Below are 14,847 nucleotides of genomic sequence, written 5' to 3'. Positions count from 1 at the left end.
TTACTAATAACCTTAAAAAGTAAAGGATTAAAAATTAGGTTTTAGTTAATAATATTAGCATTACTAAAAGACTAAATATCTAAAACTGCTATATCCTCCTTCTAAGTAATAATATTACCTATAGAAGAATTTATATTATTAATAATAAATTAGATATCTTGCTTATATAATAAATGCTTTTAATAATAAATATAAGATAATCTTATAATGGCCTTATTAACTTCTTATTAGGCCTTAAGAAGCTTTTCCTTAGCTTCCTTTCTGCCTGCTTTAGATAATTAAACTTATAATTTAAATAAGGAACTAAAAGGGAAGATAGTTAGTAAAGGCAATAAGGATAAGGGAAATAATATATAATAGGTAATTATAATACTAAAAGTATTATAAAAATAACCTTATTAAGTATATTTAAAATAATAAGAAGAATACTTAATTATTTTATAATAAAGGCCTTTAGCCTTATAAAAGGAATAAGGTATAATATTAAAATTAAATTTTATAATTAAATCTGCTAAATAAATATATTTTAAAGTCTTATAAGATTTTAACTAAAGATTTTATAATATAATAATTAGTAAGGTATATTAAGAAAATAATAAAGGAAAAGAGTTAGTACTTATTAAAGCCTAATATAAAAATAAGGAGATATATAGGTCTTAAGGGCAAGACCTAATAGAGAGGAGAGATTATATTATAGCCTATATAACTATATTATATAGCCCCTATAATTCCTACCTATTATAGAAGGATTACTTCTTTTAATAATAATCCTCTCTTATTAAATTACTTAAATTATAATGCTTTAAGACTAAATTACTATAAATTACTAATAATCCCTAGAGATCTAACCTTTAAATTACTATTATTCCTTACTAAGCTATTAGGCTACCTTTAATATATAAAAATATATTTATTAATACTTTTATAAAACTTAACTTACTAGCTATTAATAAAGTATCTTTATATTAATAAGCCTAATATATATTACTTAATTATTAAGAGATATAATACTTTATAATGCTTAGTATTATGCCTTATATAATCTGCAAATATAAACCTAATATAAATTAGTTTACCTATTTAGAAAACCCAACTATTATACTTTAAAAGGTATATTTAAGTATTTCTAAAATTAAATATAATTTAAATATTTATTTTTATTATACTTAATAAAGCTATATTAAGTTAAATTATTATAATTAATTACCTATATTATAGCCTAAACCTAGCTATATATATATTAAATAAAAAGCCTTATTTATTAGCTAGCCTTAACCTTCTTTTTATAACTTATTAAATTACTAAATATTAATTAATAAGGTATTTTAATTAAAAGAGCTGCTTTTTATAAAATAAAAAAGTTATATAATATTTTACCCCTTTTTTAAAAATTAATTAAATTATATTAAAAAGGCCTTAATTAATTAATAATTTAATATAATTTACCTAAAAGTATATTATACTTTAATTATCTTTAGTTTAAATTACTACTTTATTATTAATTTTACTTTATTTATTTTAAGCCTATTATATATATTTAATTAATTATAATTAATTTAACTTTTATTAACTAATTTATATAAAGTAAACTTAATATAATTCTTATAATAACCCTTATTTATATTAATAATATATTAATATTATAGCTAATTTACTTATTTAGTTATATAGCCTTTCTTATAACTTATTTAATCCTCTTTTTGCTAATAATACTAAATTTAGTTATAACTTTAGGTCTCTAACTTTAGGTAACCTAAACTTATATAAAACTAAATATAAGTTTCCTCCACAAAACCCCGCAATTACTCTGCTTCCATCCCAAATATCGCGGTATAATATCCCCCCTCACAGGTTCTTAGTCTTCTCCAGGACCTCCTTAGCCTACTACTAGATATCCTTAAGCTACTTATTATATAAGGCGCCATTAAGGGCCCTAAGAAACCCCCCCTCTTTCCTACTTAACTATACCCCTTTATATTGCTTTTTTATTAAATCTTTAAACTTTTATTTCTTATATTTAATATTTATTAAATAGTTTTTATAAATAAGTTATATAAATAAAAGGATATTATAATTAAAAATTAGTATTTTAATATAGTTTGTATTATCTTTATTAAAATAGGCTTTTTTAATATTTATAGCTATTATATATAATATATTACCTTTATTTTTATTTTACTTAAAAGCTTTTTTAATCTTAAAGATAATATTATAGTCTTTAGTTAAATATAGCTTATTAGGCCTAAATACTTATAGGCTTCTTTAAAGTATTATAATAAGGTAGTTATAATACTATTAGTAATTATAGCTAGAAAAGGGAAAGTTAGGTTAAATAACTTATTATATAATAGATAATTAAAACATAATAACCTTTAAAGTAAGTTAAAGAAAGAAGGTTAGGGCTAGCTAATAGGCAGGTAAGGCTTTTTAGCTAGTATATATATAGCTAGGTTTAGGCTATAATTAAGGTAGCTAATTATAATAATTTAACTTAATAAAGGTTTACTACTTATAAGGGTAATAAATATTTAAACTATATTAGATTTTAAAGATATTTAAATATACCTTTTAAGGCTAACTTATAAACTTAAAAAAAAAAAAAAAAATTCTTTTAATATATTTTAACTTTAATAAAATTTTTAAACCTAGCCTTTACCTTATATTTATTTTAAAACTTTATATATAAACTTCTTATTTTAGCTATATTATTATAATTTAAGACTATAGCTATATTAGTTTATATAGTACTTTATTATTAATTTGTCTTTATATATTTATAATATTTATCCTAACCTTATATTTCTCTTTAATTATTAATTTAATAATAGGTCTTTAATAATATTAGCTGCCCTTATAGATATATAAAGGAGCTACTCTTTATATATAGCTTAATATATAAAGGTAGTAAGGAAAGCTGCCTTATTTAATTAAAAAAGATAACCTTCCCTTAAGGCTATTTCTAAGTCTTTAAGACTTAATAGCTTATTATTAATTTAGTTTAAATTAATTAAATTAATATAATACCTCTCTTTTATATAATTAATTAATTAAATTAGGCTATAATTAAAGATAGCTACTTTAATAAGATTAGATTTGCCCCTTAATAAGAAGTTTTTTATAATAATAGTAATTATTATATATATTATATAAAGTTCTTCTTATTAGCTACCTTTAAGGCAGGCCTAATAGCTAAATTAAGATTATAGCTATTTATATAATAAGTATAATTATATAACTATAGGCTATTTTATAATATTAAGGCAGTATAGCTATTATATTATTAATAAGAAGGGTTAGGAGGGAAAGTTAGGTTAAATAATATATATTATAATAGATAAATTAAGTATAATATTCCTTTAAATAGGTTAAAGGAAAAAGGTTAATCTAGCTATTAATATATAACTAGTATTAGTATTACTTAATTAATATAGTAATTATATTATTAAGGCAGATAAACCTTATTTAATTTTAACTTCTATACTAATAGCCTACTATAAGGGTCTTAATATTTAAATTATTAATAAAAAAGCTAAAAAGCTTAATAGCCTTATATAAGGTTAAAAGTAAGGAAAAATAAATTACTTTAATTATTTATTATATAATATATTATTTAACTTAATTTTTTAATTTTTAATTATAATTACTAATAATATTATAACTATATTATTATAATACTTATTATTTTAAAAAGCCTATATCTATTTAATAAGGCCTTTTATAAACCTTTATTATTATATTTAATTATTTATTATACTTTTATAATTAGTTATTTAACTTAAGTTTTAGCTATAATTATTAATAATATTATAGTTATATTATTATATTACTTATTTAAAAAAGCCTATAAGTACTTAAGGCTAATAACCCTTATTTAATTAAAGGCTATAATATAACTTTTAAAATTAAAATCGCTTAGAAATAAGATAAGAAAGGTAAAAGTAATATATTATATATAATAATTATAAATATTAAAAAGGCTTAATTTAATAAAGATATTATTAGCTATATTAAGCTAATAATCTTTAATTATAAGATTTTATTATTTATATATATTCTTTATATAATAAACTTTCTATTTAATAAAGCCTTTTTTAATTTTAAAAAGTAAAGCCTTATATACCTAAAAAGAAAGCTATATAAAGGGATATAGCTAAGTAAGAAAGAGACGAAGTTCTTTAAGGCCTTTAGCCTAGGTAGCTTATATAATAAGTAGCTTAAAGGTATTTAGTAGCAGGCTAAGGAGGTATTAAAAAAAAACTAAGGACTTATAAAGATAGAGGGGATAATATATTATAATAGCTGCTATAGATAGAAGCAAGATAATTATAGAGTTTAAGAGAAATATATTAACTTTTATATATATTTAGTTACTTAAAATTAAAAACTTAAAGTTATAATTAAATTAAATATTAATAATATAAAGAAAATTAAATAAGTTATAAAATAAACTATATAATTAAATAAGTAAATTAGTTATAATATTAATATATTATTAATATAAATAATAGCTAAAATTAAAATATAATATCTTTTATTTCTTATACTTTATTAAATTTAAATATAATTATTCTAAAATTGTTTATATAAATAGTATTAAATAATAAATTAAATAATAAAGTTTATATTAATTATATTTAAAAATATACTTTTATTATATAGCTTAAAAATAACTAAAATATGTATTTTTAATTTTTTTTTAATATTATATATAAATTATAAATAAAAGCTTTTATATTTTCTAAGAATATAAAGTACTTCTCTTATCCTTTTATTATTAATACTTACTTTGTATATTAGTATTTATAATATAATCTTTATCTAAAGCCTTATAAATAAAGTTAAACTTCTTTAAATATATTAAAATATTTAAATAGGCCTTTATAATATAAAATTTACTTACTAATAGCTAATATTTAAAATGCTAAGACATATTACTAAAGATCTTATAAATAAAGTTATAAAGATATATACTAACTTATTATTAGCTTTAGGTAATAATATAGAAATAGATAAGGAAGAGAATAAAAGGTATAATAATTTAATTTCTTTAGCCTGCTAAAAGTATATATCTAAGGCAAGGGAGAAGAGGAAAAGAGACGTTCTGCTCCCTAGGCCTAAAGGAACATATAATAATATAACTAAATAGATAAAAAAGAGGAGGAGGGATAATATTAAATTAGTAAAGCCAATATATAAGAGAAAGAGAGATATAATAAAAAGATATTAAGTTATAAAAAAAGAAAAGCTAATTAATACTTTAATATAAATAATAACAGTAATTATAATAAATATTATATATTAACTAACTTAAATTAAATACTAAATATAATATAAAGCTTATTAATACTAAGGAAATATATAATATAATAAATTAAAATTAATTATATTTAATTTCTTATTACTTTTTTATACTTATTATCTAGTTATTCTTCTTAAATATTAACTTTATTATTAACCCTTAAGTATTATAGCTAATTAAAACCTAGTAGATATATAAGGCAGCTATTTAGCCAATTGCCAAATTTCGCAGGCAAGATCTATTATCCATTTTTAGGTAGTGCAAAATTACTCCTCCTTTAATCTTACATAAGGCATATTACGACGTAATGCATTACACAGATCGCATGATCTGCCTGGTCCTCTGCTTAAGAATCCTGCCTGATTAATATCCTGCTATTTGCACTCAAGAATTATTATCAGAAACGCATTATGTTTCCTGTTTTTAACCAATCATCATCTAGCATTTTCGCCCCATATTTCCCTAGATAGAAACGCACTACTTTTCTCATACCGCACTAATGAAATCAGAAAACCTAAAACACAAAACGCATCGCGTTTTCGTCGGCTGACTCTTATTGAGTTTAACAACTCGACTACTCCAGGCCTCAACAACATTTATTACCATCATCAACTAAAGCTCACATGTCTTCCCATTCTACTATGCTTATAGCCCAATATCCTCCTCGTTAGTCTCTCTTCTCTCACTATGAACTCCCTGTCAGGTCCATTTCATCTGCACGCCTAGAGGTATGCTTCGGTTTATATCTCAACTGCGCGTCAGGAGCGTAGACGGCATGGTATCCTGTGCAAGTCTCGACTAATCCCACCCTATCCGCACAGCCCCTTCCAGTCGGCCATTCGTCCGTTGCATCGCCAGGCCAGAATAGACTCGGGTCTCCACGCTCGAGTGCTATTCTGTGCAAATGTGGTGCCGTTCGTAGCCTCCATCGAATCGTGAATACACACAGCCGCTTCCAAAAGAAATAACGCAACAATGGGCCTGTGAAGGACACAAGCAGGAGTATGCCGCCAATGAAAACAACAACGAAGATCACCCATGCGGATGTTGTAATCATCCCCTGCTCTTCCATCAGCGTCAGCCGGCACGTGGCTAACTGCTCCTCGCTCGCGTCCACAGTCCACATGGGGAGACCGGGTGAGACATACTTGCGCCAGCCAGATACAGCTCGGTTGGCGGCAGTGAGGAGCAGCATACGACTCATGAGGGTTAGACGGACAAGCTCAGCGTGTCCGCTTATCAGTTGTGGAACCAGCTGCGTCGATCCAAGTGATAGAGTGCGACTGGCATATACTGACTCACTGCTGCCAGTGAGTATATGAAACAATGGGATCCATGTATTAATCCACATCAGTTCGAGGAAGCCCAGACTTTCCCGGTTACTAGAATTCTCATGCTTGTGAACATATTCGCCGATCGCATCGTTGCCTCTCAGAGAAACGCAATCTCCGTCTTGGCCAGGGCAGTAGGCATAGCTTGTGTTGCATATAACTGGTATGATTCCGTGAGTGTAGATATACGTCTCGCTGCCATTAATAGGTGTGCTAGTGGTCCCAAAGATCGGATCATCGCTTGGACTTGGACTCAAAATGCTGCCAATATGGTAAAATAGAATTGTTAGATCGCCGTCGTGGGCCAGTGTACTATTGGGTTCCCAGGTGGGCTGTCGTGACTCCCTAGTCGTGTTAAAGTAGGTGAATAAGTTGTAGCCGTATCCAAACCTCTCCATAGGGGTAAACTCCTCAGTCACATAGGGAGTTCCGCTAGTACCACTACTTGCTGTGCCATAGAGCAGTCCATATGTATCCGCGCCGTCTTCCCTTTTCTGAATGAGTTTGCTGCGACCTTGCAGCTTATAGCAGGTGTTCAAGACTCCGAATTCGGCATTTTCGGATGCTGTTTTGCTTGCAATACCCAAATCGGATTGCTTTACCCAGAAGTTGATATTAACTTGCAATGAATTATTCGGCTCGCAGGCGGGCGCCCACATTGGACAGTTCGAAGAGATGGCGACACGGTCTTTAGCATGGGGGAGACCGATAGACTTGGCATTCGTGGCACTATAATTATAATCATACGCATCGACGGACCGCATCATGTCTAGAGAGAGTAACTTGTCGTAATGGGCTGAAGCCATCCAAGTACTGGAATTGAGCATTGGACTACAGTACTCAGTTGAGCCGGGGAGCCCCTGGACCACAGGAATTCCCCTGGCCAGAGCCAGAGGCAGAAGAAAGGGAAACACAGCCAATACTATAGCGCCGAGGAGCCAAAGCAAAGCGATACTACCAGCTTGGCGGTGCCTTTTGCGCCAACTGCTGAGCAGGCTTCGTTGGGCCGGGGTATTGACAAGCGCGCCAAGGGGGTTCTTCGTGTTTGCCATGGCCACTCTGAACTGGTCGACATCCCACTCTCGATGATCCTCAGAAAGCAGCGAGAAGAGGGTCATGGTATATGGCACAAAGAGTCGCACCGCAACTGCTTGGTACAAGAGGGCCATTAAAGCAACGGTAATTGCCCAGGTGCTGCTGCTGATGACGACCGGCCAGCCATACCGAGCTATGGTGTTCCATCGTCTCATTTGATCACTGGGGTAAATGCCGCTGACTGTGTTGTTCATGCTTGATCGGGCAGGTCTTCGATGCTTGAGATTGTTGAATATTGGATGGAAGTAGTCTGAAGGAAGACAAATTCTCAGGCGAAACTTCGGTAGATATATAGGTCCTCCGTTTCTATATTTTTATCCAATCCATGAGGTGTCATCCCTTCCGGCGGGGTCAGATATCATATGTCATATGTTGCCAAAATTCAGCTCCTTGACAAAACCTCCAGTTAGGTCCCCCAAAAGACCGTTGTGGCGGCTGCCTCCAGGCATCCTCCCTCACAATTACCCAGTTATAATATTTGGGTGACAGCCCAGTGCAAGTTTGCTAGTAAATATTGCCTTATTATTTCGGAAGTGTATTCACCATGCCGGGCGGTGCATGAACACACTTAGTTATGGTTTAAACTGTTGTCCATTAGATGTTAACTCCGCTATTTAGGCGCGGCCTAGGAATTATTCACAGATAATTCTGTTAAAATCGTTTATATAAATGCAATTTTTAAGAATGTATATTAATGCAATATTGCTTAATATTAGACCGAGTTGCTAATTAGGTAGAATTTCCCCTTATCTCTTTAAGTAGCATAAGACTATAGCAAGGTTATAACAGGGGTATAGGACCTATTAAAATAAGCGCTACTTAAAGTATATTTATATATACCTAATTATATATATAATAGAAGTACTAGCAATTAGCTAAATTATAAATAGCTACTTTATAAACTTTATAGCTATATTAGGTTTATATTTTTTATTTAATTCTTAATATTAATTATAAATAACTTCCTTTTTTTTTTTTTTTTTATAAGTTAAAATTACTTTTATTAATAGCCTTTATAAGCTAGGCAGTTAAAAAGTATATTTTAATAAATATAATTAATATACTTTTATAAGTAAATTTATTATACTTTAATATCTTTAATATCTTTTTCTTTCCTTATATAATATCCCTTCCTTATATAACTTTTAGTCTTATATCTATTAAAAATAATATTATAAATAGCCTCTTTTTAAGCTTTAAGTATATTATAAGGCTTTTAATAAGGCTATTATATTCTTTTTTATAAATAAAGCTATTTATAAATATAACTTTAAGAAAGAAAGATTAAAGTAATACCTATTAAAGATTATAATATAATTAATATTAATATATTATATAAGACTTTATATAAATATTATAATTAATATAATTTATTTTATTATTATATTAAATAATAATAATAAAAATAAGAATTATCTTAAAGCTAATATTATTAAAGACTTATTATAGGTATTATATTTCTGCCTTTATACCTTATTTACTAGGCTTTTTTTATCTTTTTTAATATATATTTATAAGGGGCTTTACTAAATATAGTTAAAAGAAAGAGTATAATATTACTATCTTTTTAAGTAAATTATAATACTTTATATATTTTTAAGAGGAATTTTAATTTATAGCTTGCTCTTTTTATTATATAGTATTAATATAAGTAACTTAATTATAATAGCCTTATATAATAATACCTTTATATATTAAAGTTATTATAAGAAGTAGCCCTAATATATAATAACCTACACTTTAAACCTTAATAATATAAGTATATTTTTAATAATTATTATTTCTTTTAATTTACTTATAAAAAGAATTATATACTTATTTATACTTAAATTAATCCTTTGAAAATAAAGCTAAATAAATATCCTTTATATATAATTAAATTACTTTTTAATTACTTAGAAAGTCTTTAGAAAATTACTTTTATTTCTTATATTAAGCTTAATATAATTAAAAGTATAGGAATACCTTATAATTAACTTAAACTTTTATAATAATGTAAACTTAATAATTAAGTAAAGAAGGCATTAATTTCCTAAGCTAGGGGCTTTTTAATAATCTTTTATTAATATTTTCTTATAAGTTCTTAGTAAATAAGGACCTTAAGATATATATAGGCTATTATAATAAAAATGCTTTTTTACTTAAGAATATATAATTATTTAAAAAGAAATATATTTTAATTATTAATAATAGTATTTTTAAGTAAATAAATAACCTAGCTATTAATATATTTAATTTATAATTATATAAGGGAAATAAATATAAAAAGCTAAAATAATTTAAGTAATTCTTAAGGTAAAAGGTTAATTTTAAAATTATAATACTTTAGCTTAAAAGGTTAAAAATTATTATTATAGCCTTTTTTAAGTAGAAAATTAAATATATTAATAGGGTTATTAGCTGCCCTTAAAGGCAGGCTATTAAAGCTATAATTATCTATATTATCTTATATCTTTTAAAAGCTTATTATTTTAATTAAAACTTATTAGGGTTAATTTATATAAGGATTTTAATAATTATAAGTATATTAAATAAAGAAGCTATCTAATAAGAACTTTATATACCCTGCAGGTACTAGCGTTGTTAGTAAGCAAAGTGGGGCCAGTGACCTGATTGCAGTCTTGTGCCGCTTAAAGAGATAGTCAAAAAAACCTAATTGCGTTGCTTGTCAGGGCCACTGGGTTAGGCGGCCAAGGTTAAGAGCCTTAAGGAAGCCTTTGGCGCCGGTCAGCAATACTAAGAAGAGGCCTTAATTAAAGAAGAAGCATTAATCAGTTTGTGGGTGTGAGCAGTGTGATGTCACGATTTGTAACTCGAAATATTGTTGGGTCATCTATCATGGGCTAATTTAGGTAGGGAATAATGTACCCTTCATTCTCGCATTTTAATTGGGCAGACATGCTGGAGTGACCTGGCGGGGGCGTTTCGACAATTGAGGGATAAAGATGTAAATGGAACTTAGAGCGGGGAAGCAACTCAACCAAGAAGATATACATATCCAATAAGATACATCAGTGAATCAGGGCTCGTGATATCGCCGTCACCTGCCGGAGATTTACACTGAAAACCTTCACGGTGTCTTTTAATGCTGGATACTCGGCGTCTAGGAGAAGGGGGCAGTGTCTATTCGCGCTGGGGTGTGTGTGGGTGGGGGAGTCGCAACTGACTTTGGCCATCGCTGTCATGTTGGCCGACTAAGATTATGATGGCGTTTTGTTGAGAGGGATCCTAGAATATCTGAGGGATGGTTGCGCGTCTCGAGCTGAATAAATATGTATCAGAGGTCTAGAACTGATGCCAGGGGCATCGGCTATGTCGGTGAGCGGCCTGCGCCACTATAATTATAGGTAGAAGGCGTTATCTCTTTAAGTGGCACAAAACTACAGCAGGGTCACGACAGGGGTGTAGGACCTATTAAAATAAGTACTACTTAAACTATATTTAAATATACCTAATTTTATATATAATAAAAGTACTAGTAGTTAGCTAAGTTATAAATAGCTATATTATAAACTTTATAATTATATTAAGTTTATTTTTTTTTCTTTACTTTTAGCCTTATATAAGGTTATTAAGCTTTTTAGCTTTTCTATTAATAGTTTAAATAGTAAAACCCCTATAGCAGGCTAATATTATAAAAGTTAGAATTAAATAAGGTTTATCTGCCTTAATAATGTAATTACTGCCTTAATAATGTAATTACTGCCTTAATTAAGTAGTATTAATACTAGTTATATCTTAATAGCTAGATTAACTTTCTTTCTTTAATATATTTAAATGACTATACCTTAATTAACTTTTATAATATATTATATCTAATTTATTTATTATACTTAAATATATTATCTAATTTAACTTTCCCTTTTAATTCTTTTTATTAATAATATAATAATTATATTACCTTAATATTTATATAAAATAGCTTATAGCTATATAATTATATCTATTATATAATTAATTATAATTTTAATTTAGTTATTAGGCCTGCCTTAAAGGTAATTAATAAAAAAAAACTTTATATAATATATATAATAATTATTAATATTATAAAAAACTTTTTATTAAAAAGTAAATTTAATTTTATTAAAGTAATTATTTTTAATTATAATTTAATTTAATTAATTAATTATATTAAAAAAATATTATATTAATTTAATTAATTTAAATTAAGTTAATAATAAGCTATTAAGTCTTAAAGACTTAAAAATAGCTATAAAGGAAGGTTATCTTCTTTAGTTAAATAAAGTAGCTTTCCTTACTGCCTTTATAAGCCTAGCTATATATAAAGAGTAGCTCCTTAGTATATCTGCAAGGGCAGCTGACGTTACTGGAGAGCTGCTCTTGAATTAGTAACAGCCTGGCTATGGTCTTGGACTATAAGAGCATAGGGACAGGGAGTCTGCATATAGAGTTAGATAAACGCGGGGTAAAGGCGGGGTTTAGAAATTCTATTAAAGTCAAAATGTACTAAAGGAATTATATTAAGTTTACTTTATATAAGTTAGTTAGCAAAAGTCAAATTAACCTAAAGTTATAACTTAATTAATTAAATATATATAGTAAGGTATATAACTAATTAACCTTATATATAAGAATAGATAAAGTAAAATTAGTAAAAAAGTAATAATTTAAACTAGAGATATTAAGTTTATATCTTTTATTTATTTTTTAATATTAATTATAAATAAAAAATGTTTTTTAATATATTAAAGCTATTTTTAGTAATAGTTTTTATAAGCTAAGTAATTAAAAGGTATATTCTAATAAATTATAATTATCTCTATATAGGTAAATATATTATATTTTAATATTTTTAATATCTTTTTCTTTTTATATAATATTTCTTTTTTATATAATTTTTAATTTTATATTTATTAAAAGTAATATTATAAATAGCCTCTTTTTAAGTTTTAAGTATATTATAAGGCTTTTAATATAGCTATTATATTTTCTTTTATAAATTAAAGGTATTTATAAATATAACTTTAAGAAAAAAAGACTAAAGTAATAATTATAAAAGATTATAATAAAATTAATATTTATATATTATATAAGATTATATTTAATTATTATAATTAATATAATTTAATTTATTATTATATTAAGTAGTAATAATAAAAATAAAGATTATTTTATAACTATTTTTATTAAAGATCTATTATAAGTCTTATACCTCTGCTTTTATACTTCTTTTAATAGGTAATATTCTTTTTTTAATATATATTTATAAGAAGCTTTATAAAAAAAAAAAGAATATATATATATTATTTTTTTTTAAGTATTTTAAATAATTAAAAAAAAAGATAAAAAAATATATTAATTAAGGCCTCCTATTTATATTAATAATATATTAATTTTATAGCTAATTTACTTATTTAGTTATATAGTATATTTTATAACTTATTTAATCCTCTTTTTATTATTAATATAAAATTTATAACTTTAAGTCTTTAACTTTAAGTAACCTAAACTTATATAAAACTTTATATGTTTTTCCTTTAAACCTTATAAGTACTTTATTTTTATTTATATTATAATATAATATCTCCTTATTTTAATTATATATTTATAATTTAAGATTATAACTTACTTAATCTTTATAAGTTATTAGTCTTTTTTAAAACCTCTTTAGCCTCTTATTAAATATCCTTAACCTACTTATTATATAAGCTGCCTAAGTTAAAGGCCCATAACCCTTTATTGGTTTAAGCTATGTCAATGCCGCGATTTTGCTGCTTCATGGATCGATTAGCTTGAATTGGTTGTGTGACCGATCCTGACTAGACTCTTCCTTGTCTAACTGTCCCACGTAACCTTGCTCTATAAGTGGTCAGACTAAACCTGTATTGTGTAGTAATTCGACTTGAGAGGGATTGTGCTGATGGTTAAACCTTTGACATTTTAGCATATAAACCGAGCCATATTTAAGCTTAAACATTTAAGTGTAATTATTCCTTAACCTGTTAAATCTCTATTCAGCAAGCAGTTTACATAAATCTCCTACTAATAACATGCTATAACATCTATACTACTCTAATAAGGCTGTCATATCCTTGACTAACCCCAACGACTGAAGACGTGAAAACCTCTTGAAGTTCCCTAATCACCCTGCGATTAGCACCCAACGTTCTTGTCCGTCCATCTCAAGCCCGTGCGAGTTACTCATATGCCTTTTGAAGTTATCCTTCCTGCTGTTCGAGATAGCCTTTCGGCAGATAGATCAATGTAAAGCTTTGCCAGAGATACCCAAAGCCGCCGCAAGAGAGCGGTGATAAACTCGAACATGCTTTTTCATATCCTCTTATTCCGCTCCTTTTTCTGGGCAAACTGGACAGATAACCGGCGTATAGTGATTGCGAGCGTGTTTCCTATATTGTCAACTTCCGCTCGTGGGGGACGGAATAGTTTGACTCGCGTCACACGACTTGGTAGTTTGTAAGTTTTGCGGGGAGTCTTACATTCTGGATACTTACAAAAGTATCCTGTAAGTTTACTGCCACGGGCATAATGGTGATTTGGAGGCAGTTTATCTTCCTGGAAGAGCTGAGGAGTTCGTCGCCGCTCTTCGTTGCTCCTACCCGACGCTCTGTTGACCGAATTGACCATGGCCATGCTGTGTTCATTTGGCGGGGTCTAATCATAAGATCCAATGCCAGATAAATCTGGGCTGTTTGGAACAGCGGTTGGAGACTAATGCTCGTCGTTTTGATCAGAAGCATCGGTACGGTTGGGTAGAGCAGCTGCATCAACTGTTGGATGGGGCTCAAGTTCGCGCAACGATACATATTGGGCCAGTTCTCCCCCGGCAATAGTTGAGCGATCTTCCATCTTTCTCTTTTGTAATACTCACTAACGAGCATTTCATGGACGTAGCGAGAACCAACTGAGGGAATATATTCTGTCAGCCTGCACCAAACCATTGGTTCAACAAATGTAGTACTGAAGCGGATGTAGACATAGTACTATATACTTGTAAACTTACAAGGTCTCTTCCTAGAAATCTTTTTACTGTAGGAAATTTAGGTAAATAAAATTTTATAAGTAAAAAGTAAAATAGTTGGACGAGTGGACTTTTAGCCCCAGACTCGTATTGGTCTCATCCTGCAGACTCAAATTGTGCTA

The 14,847-nt window shown here is 27.6% G+C and overlaps 2 protein-coding genes across 2 annotated transcripts; both read right to left on the bottom strand.

The window, feature by feature from the left end:
* Positions 1 to 5,739: 5,739 nt before the first annotated feature.
* BKA55DRAFT_681657 (uncharacterized protein) lies at positions 5,740 to 8,087 on the bottom strand. Its single transcript, XM_046198263.1, has one exon. The coding sequence runs from the start codon at positions 7,917 to 7,919 to the stop codon at positions 5,985 to 5,987; it is 1,935 nt and encodes a 644-aa protein (XP_046041229.1). The 5' UTR covers positions 7,920 to 8,087; the 3' UTR covers positions 5,740 to 5,984.
* Positions 8,088 to 13,654: 5,567 nt separating this feature from the next.
* BKA55DRAFT_263604 (uncharacterized protein) lies at positions 13,655 to 14,844 on the bottom strand. The gene is made up of 2 exons (XM_046185436.1): positions 14,184 to 14,844; positions 13,655 to 14,093 (listed from the first exon to the last, which is right to left on the bottom strand). The coding sequence occupies exons 1-2, from the start codon at positions 14,643 to 14,645 to the stop codon at positions 13,905 to 13,907; spliced, it is 651 nt and encodes a 216-aa protein (XP_046041228.1). The 5' UTR covers positions 14,646 to 14,844; the 3' UTR covers positions 13,655 to 13,904.
* Between the last annotated feature and the right edge of the window lie 3 nt (positions 14,845 to 14,847).

Source organism: Fusarium redolens, assembly GCF_020744475.1.
Source record: "Fusarium redolens strain MPI-CAGE-AT-0023 chromosome Unknown BKA55scaffold_34, whole genome shotgun sequence".
Classification (NCBI taxonomy): domain Eukaryota; kingdom Fungi; phylum Ascomycota; class Sordariomycetes; order Hypocreales; family Nectriaceae; genus Fusarium; species Fusarium redolens.
Note: the sequence above shows the minus strand (reverse complement) of the source record. Positions and strands in the feature narration are given on the sequence as shown.

Coding starts and splice junctions, on each gene's coding strand:
- BKA55DRAFT_681657 (XM_046198263.1), bottom strand. CDS start 7,919: ATGAACAACACAGTCAGCGGCATTTACCCCAGTGATCAAATGAGACGA.
- BKA55DRAFT_263604 (XM_046185436.1), bottom strand. CDS start 14,645: ATGGTTTGGTGCAGGCTGACAGAATATATTCCCTCAGTTGGTTCTCGC. Junction 14,094..14,183: donor CTTTTGTAAGTATCCAGAAT/GTAAGACTCCCC, acceptor TTGACAATATAG/GAAACACGCTCGCAATCACT.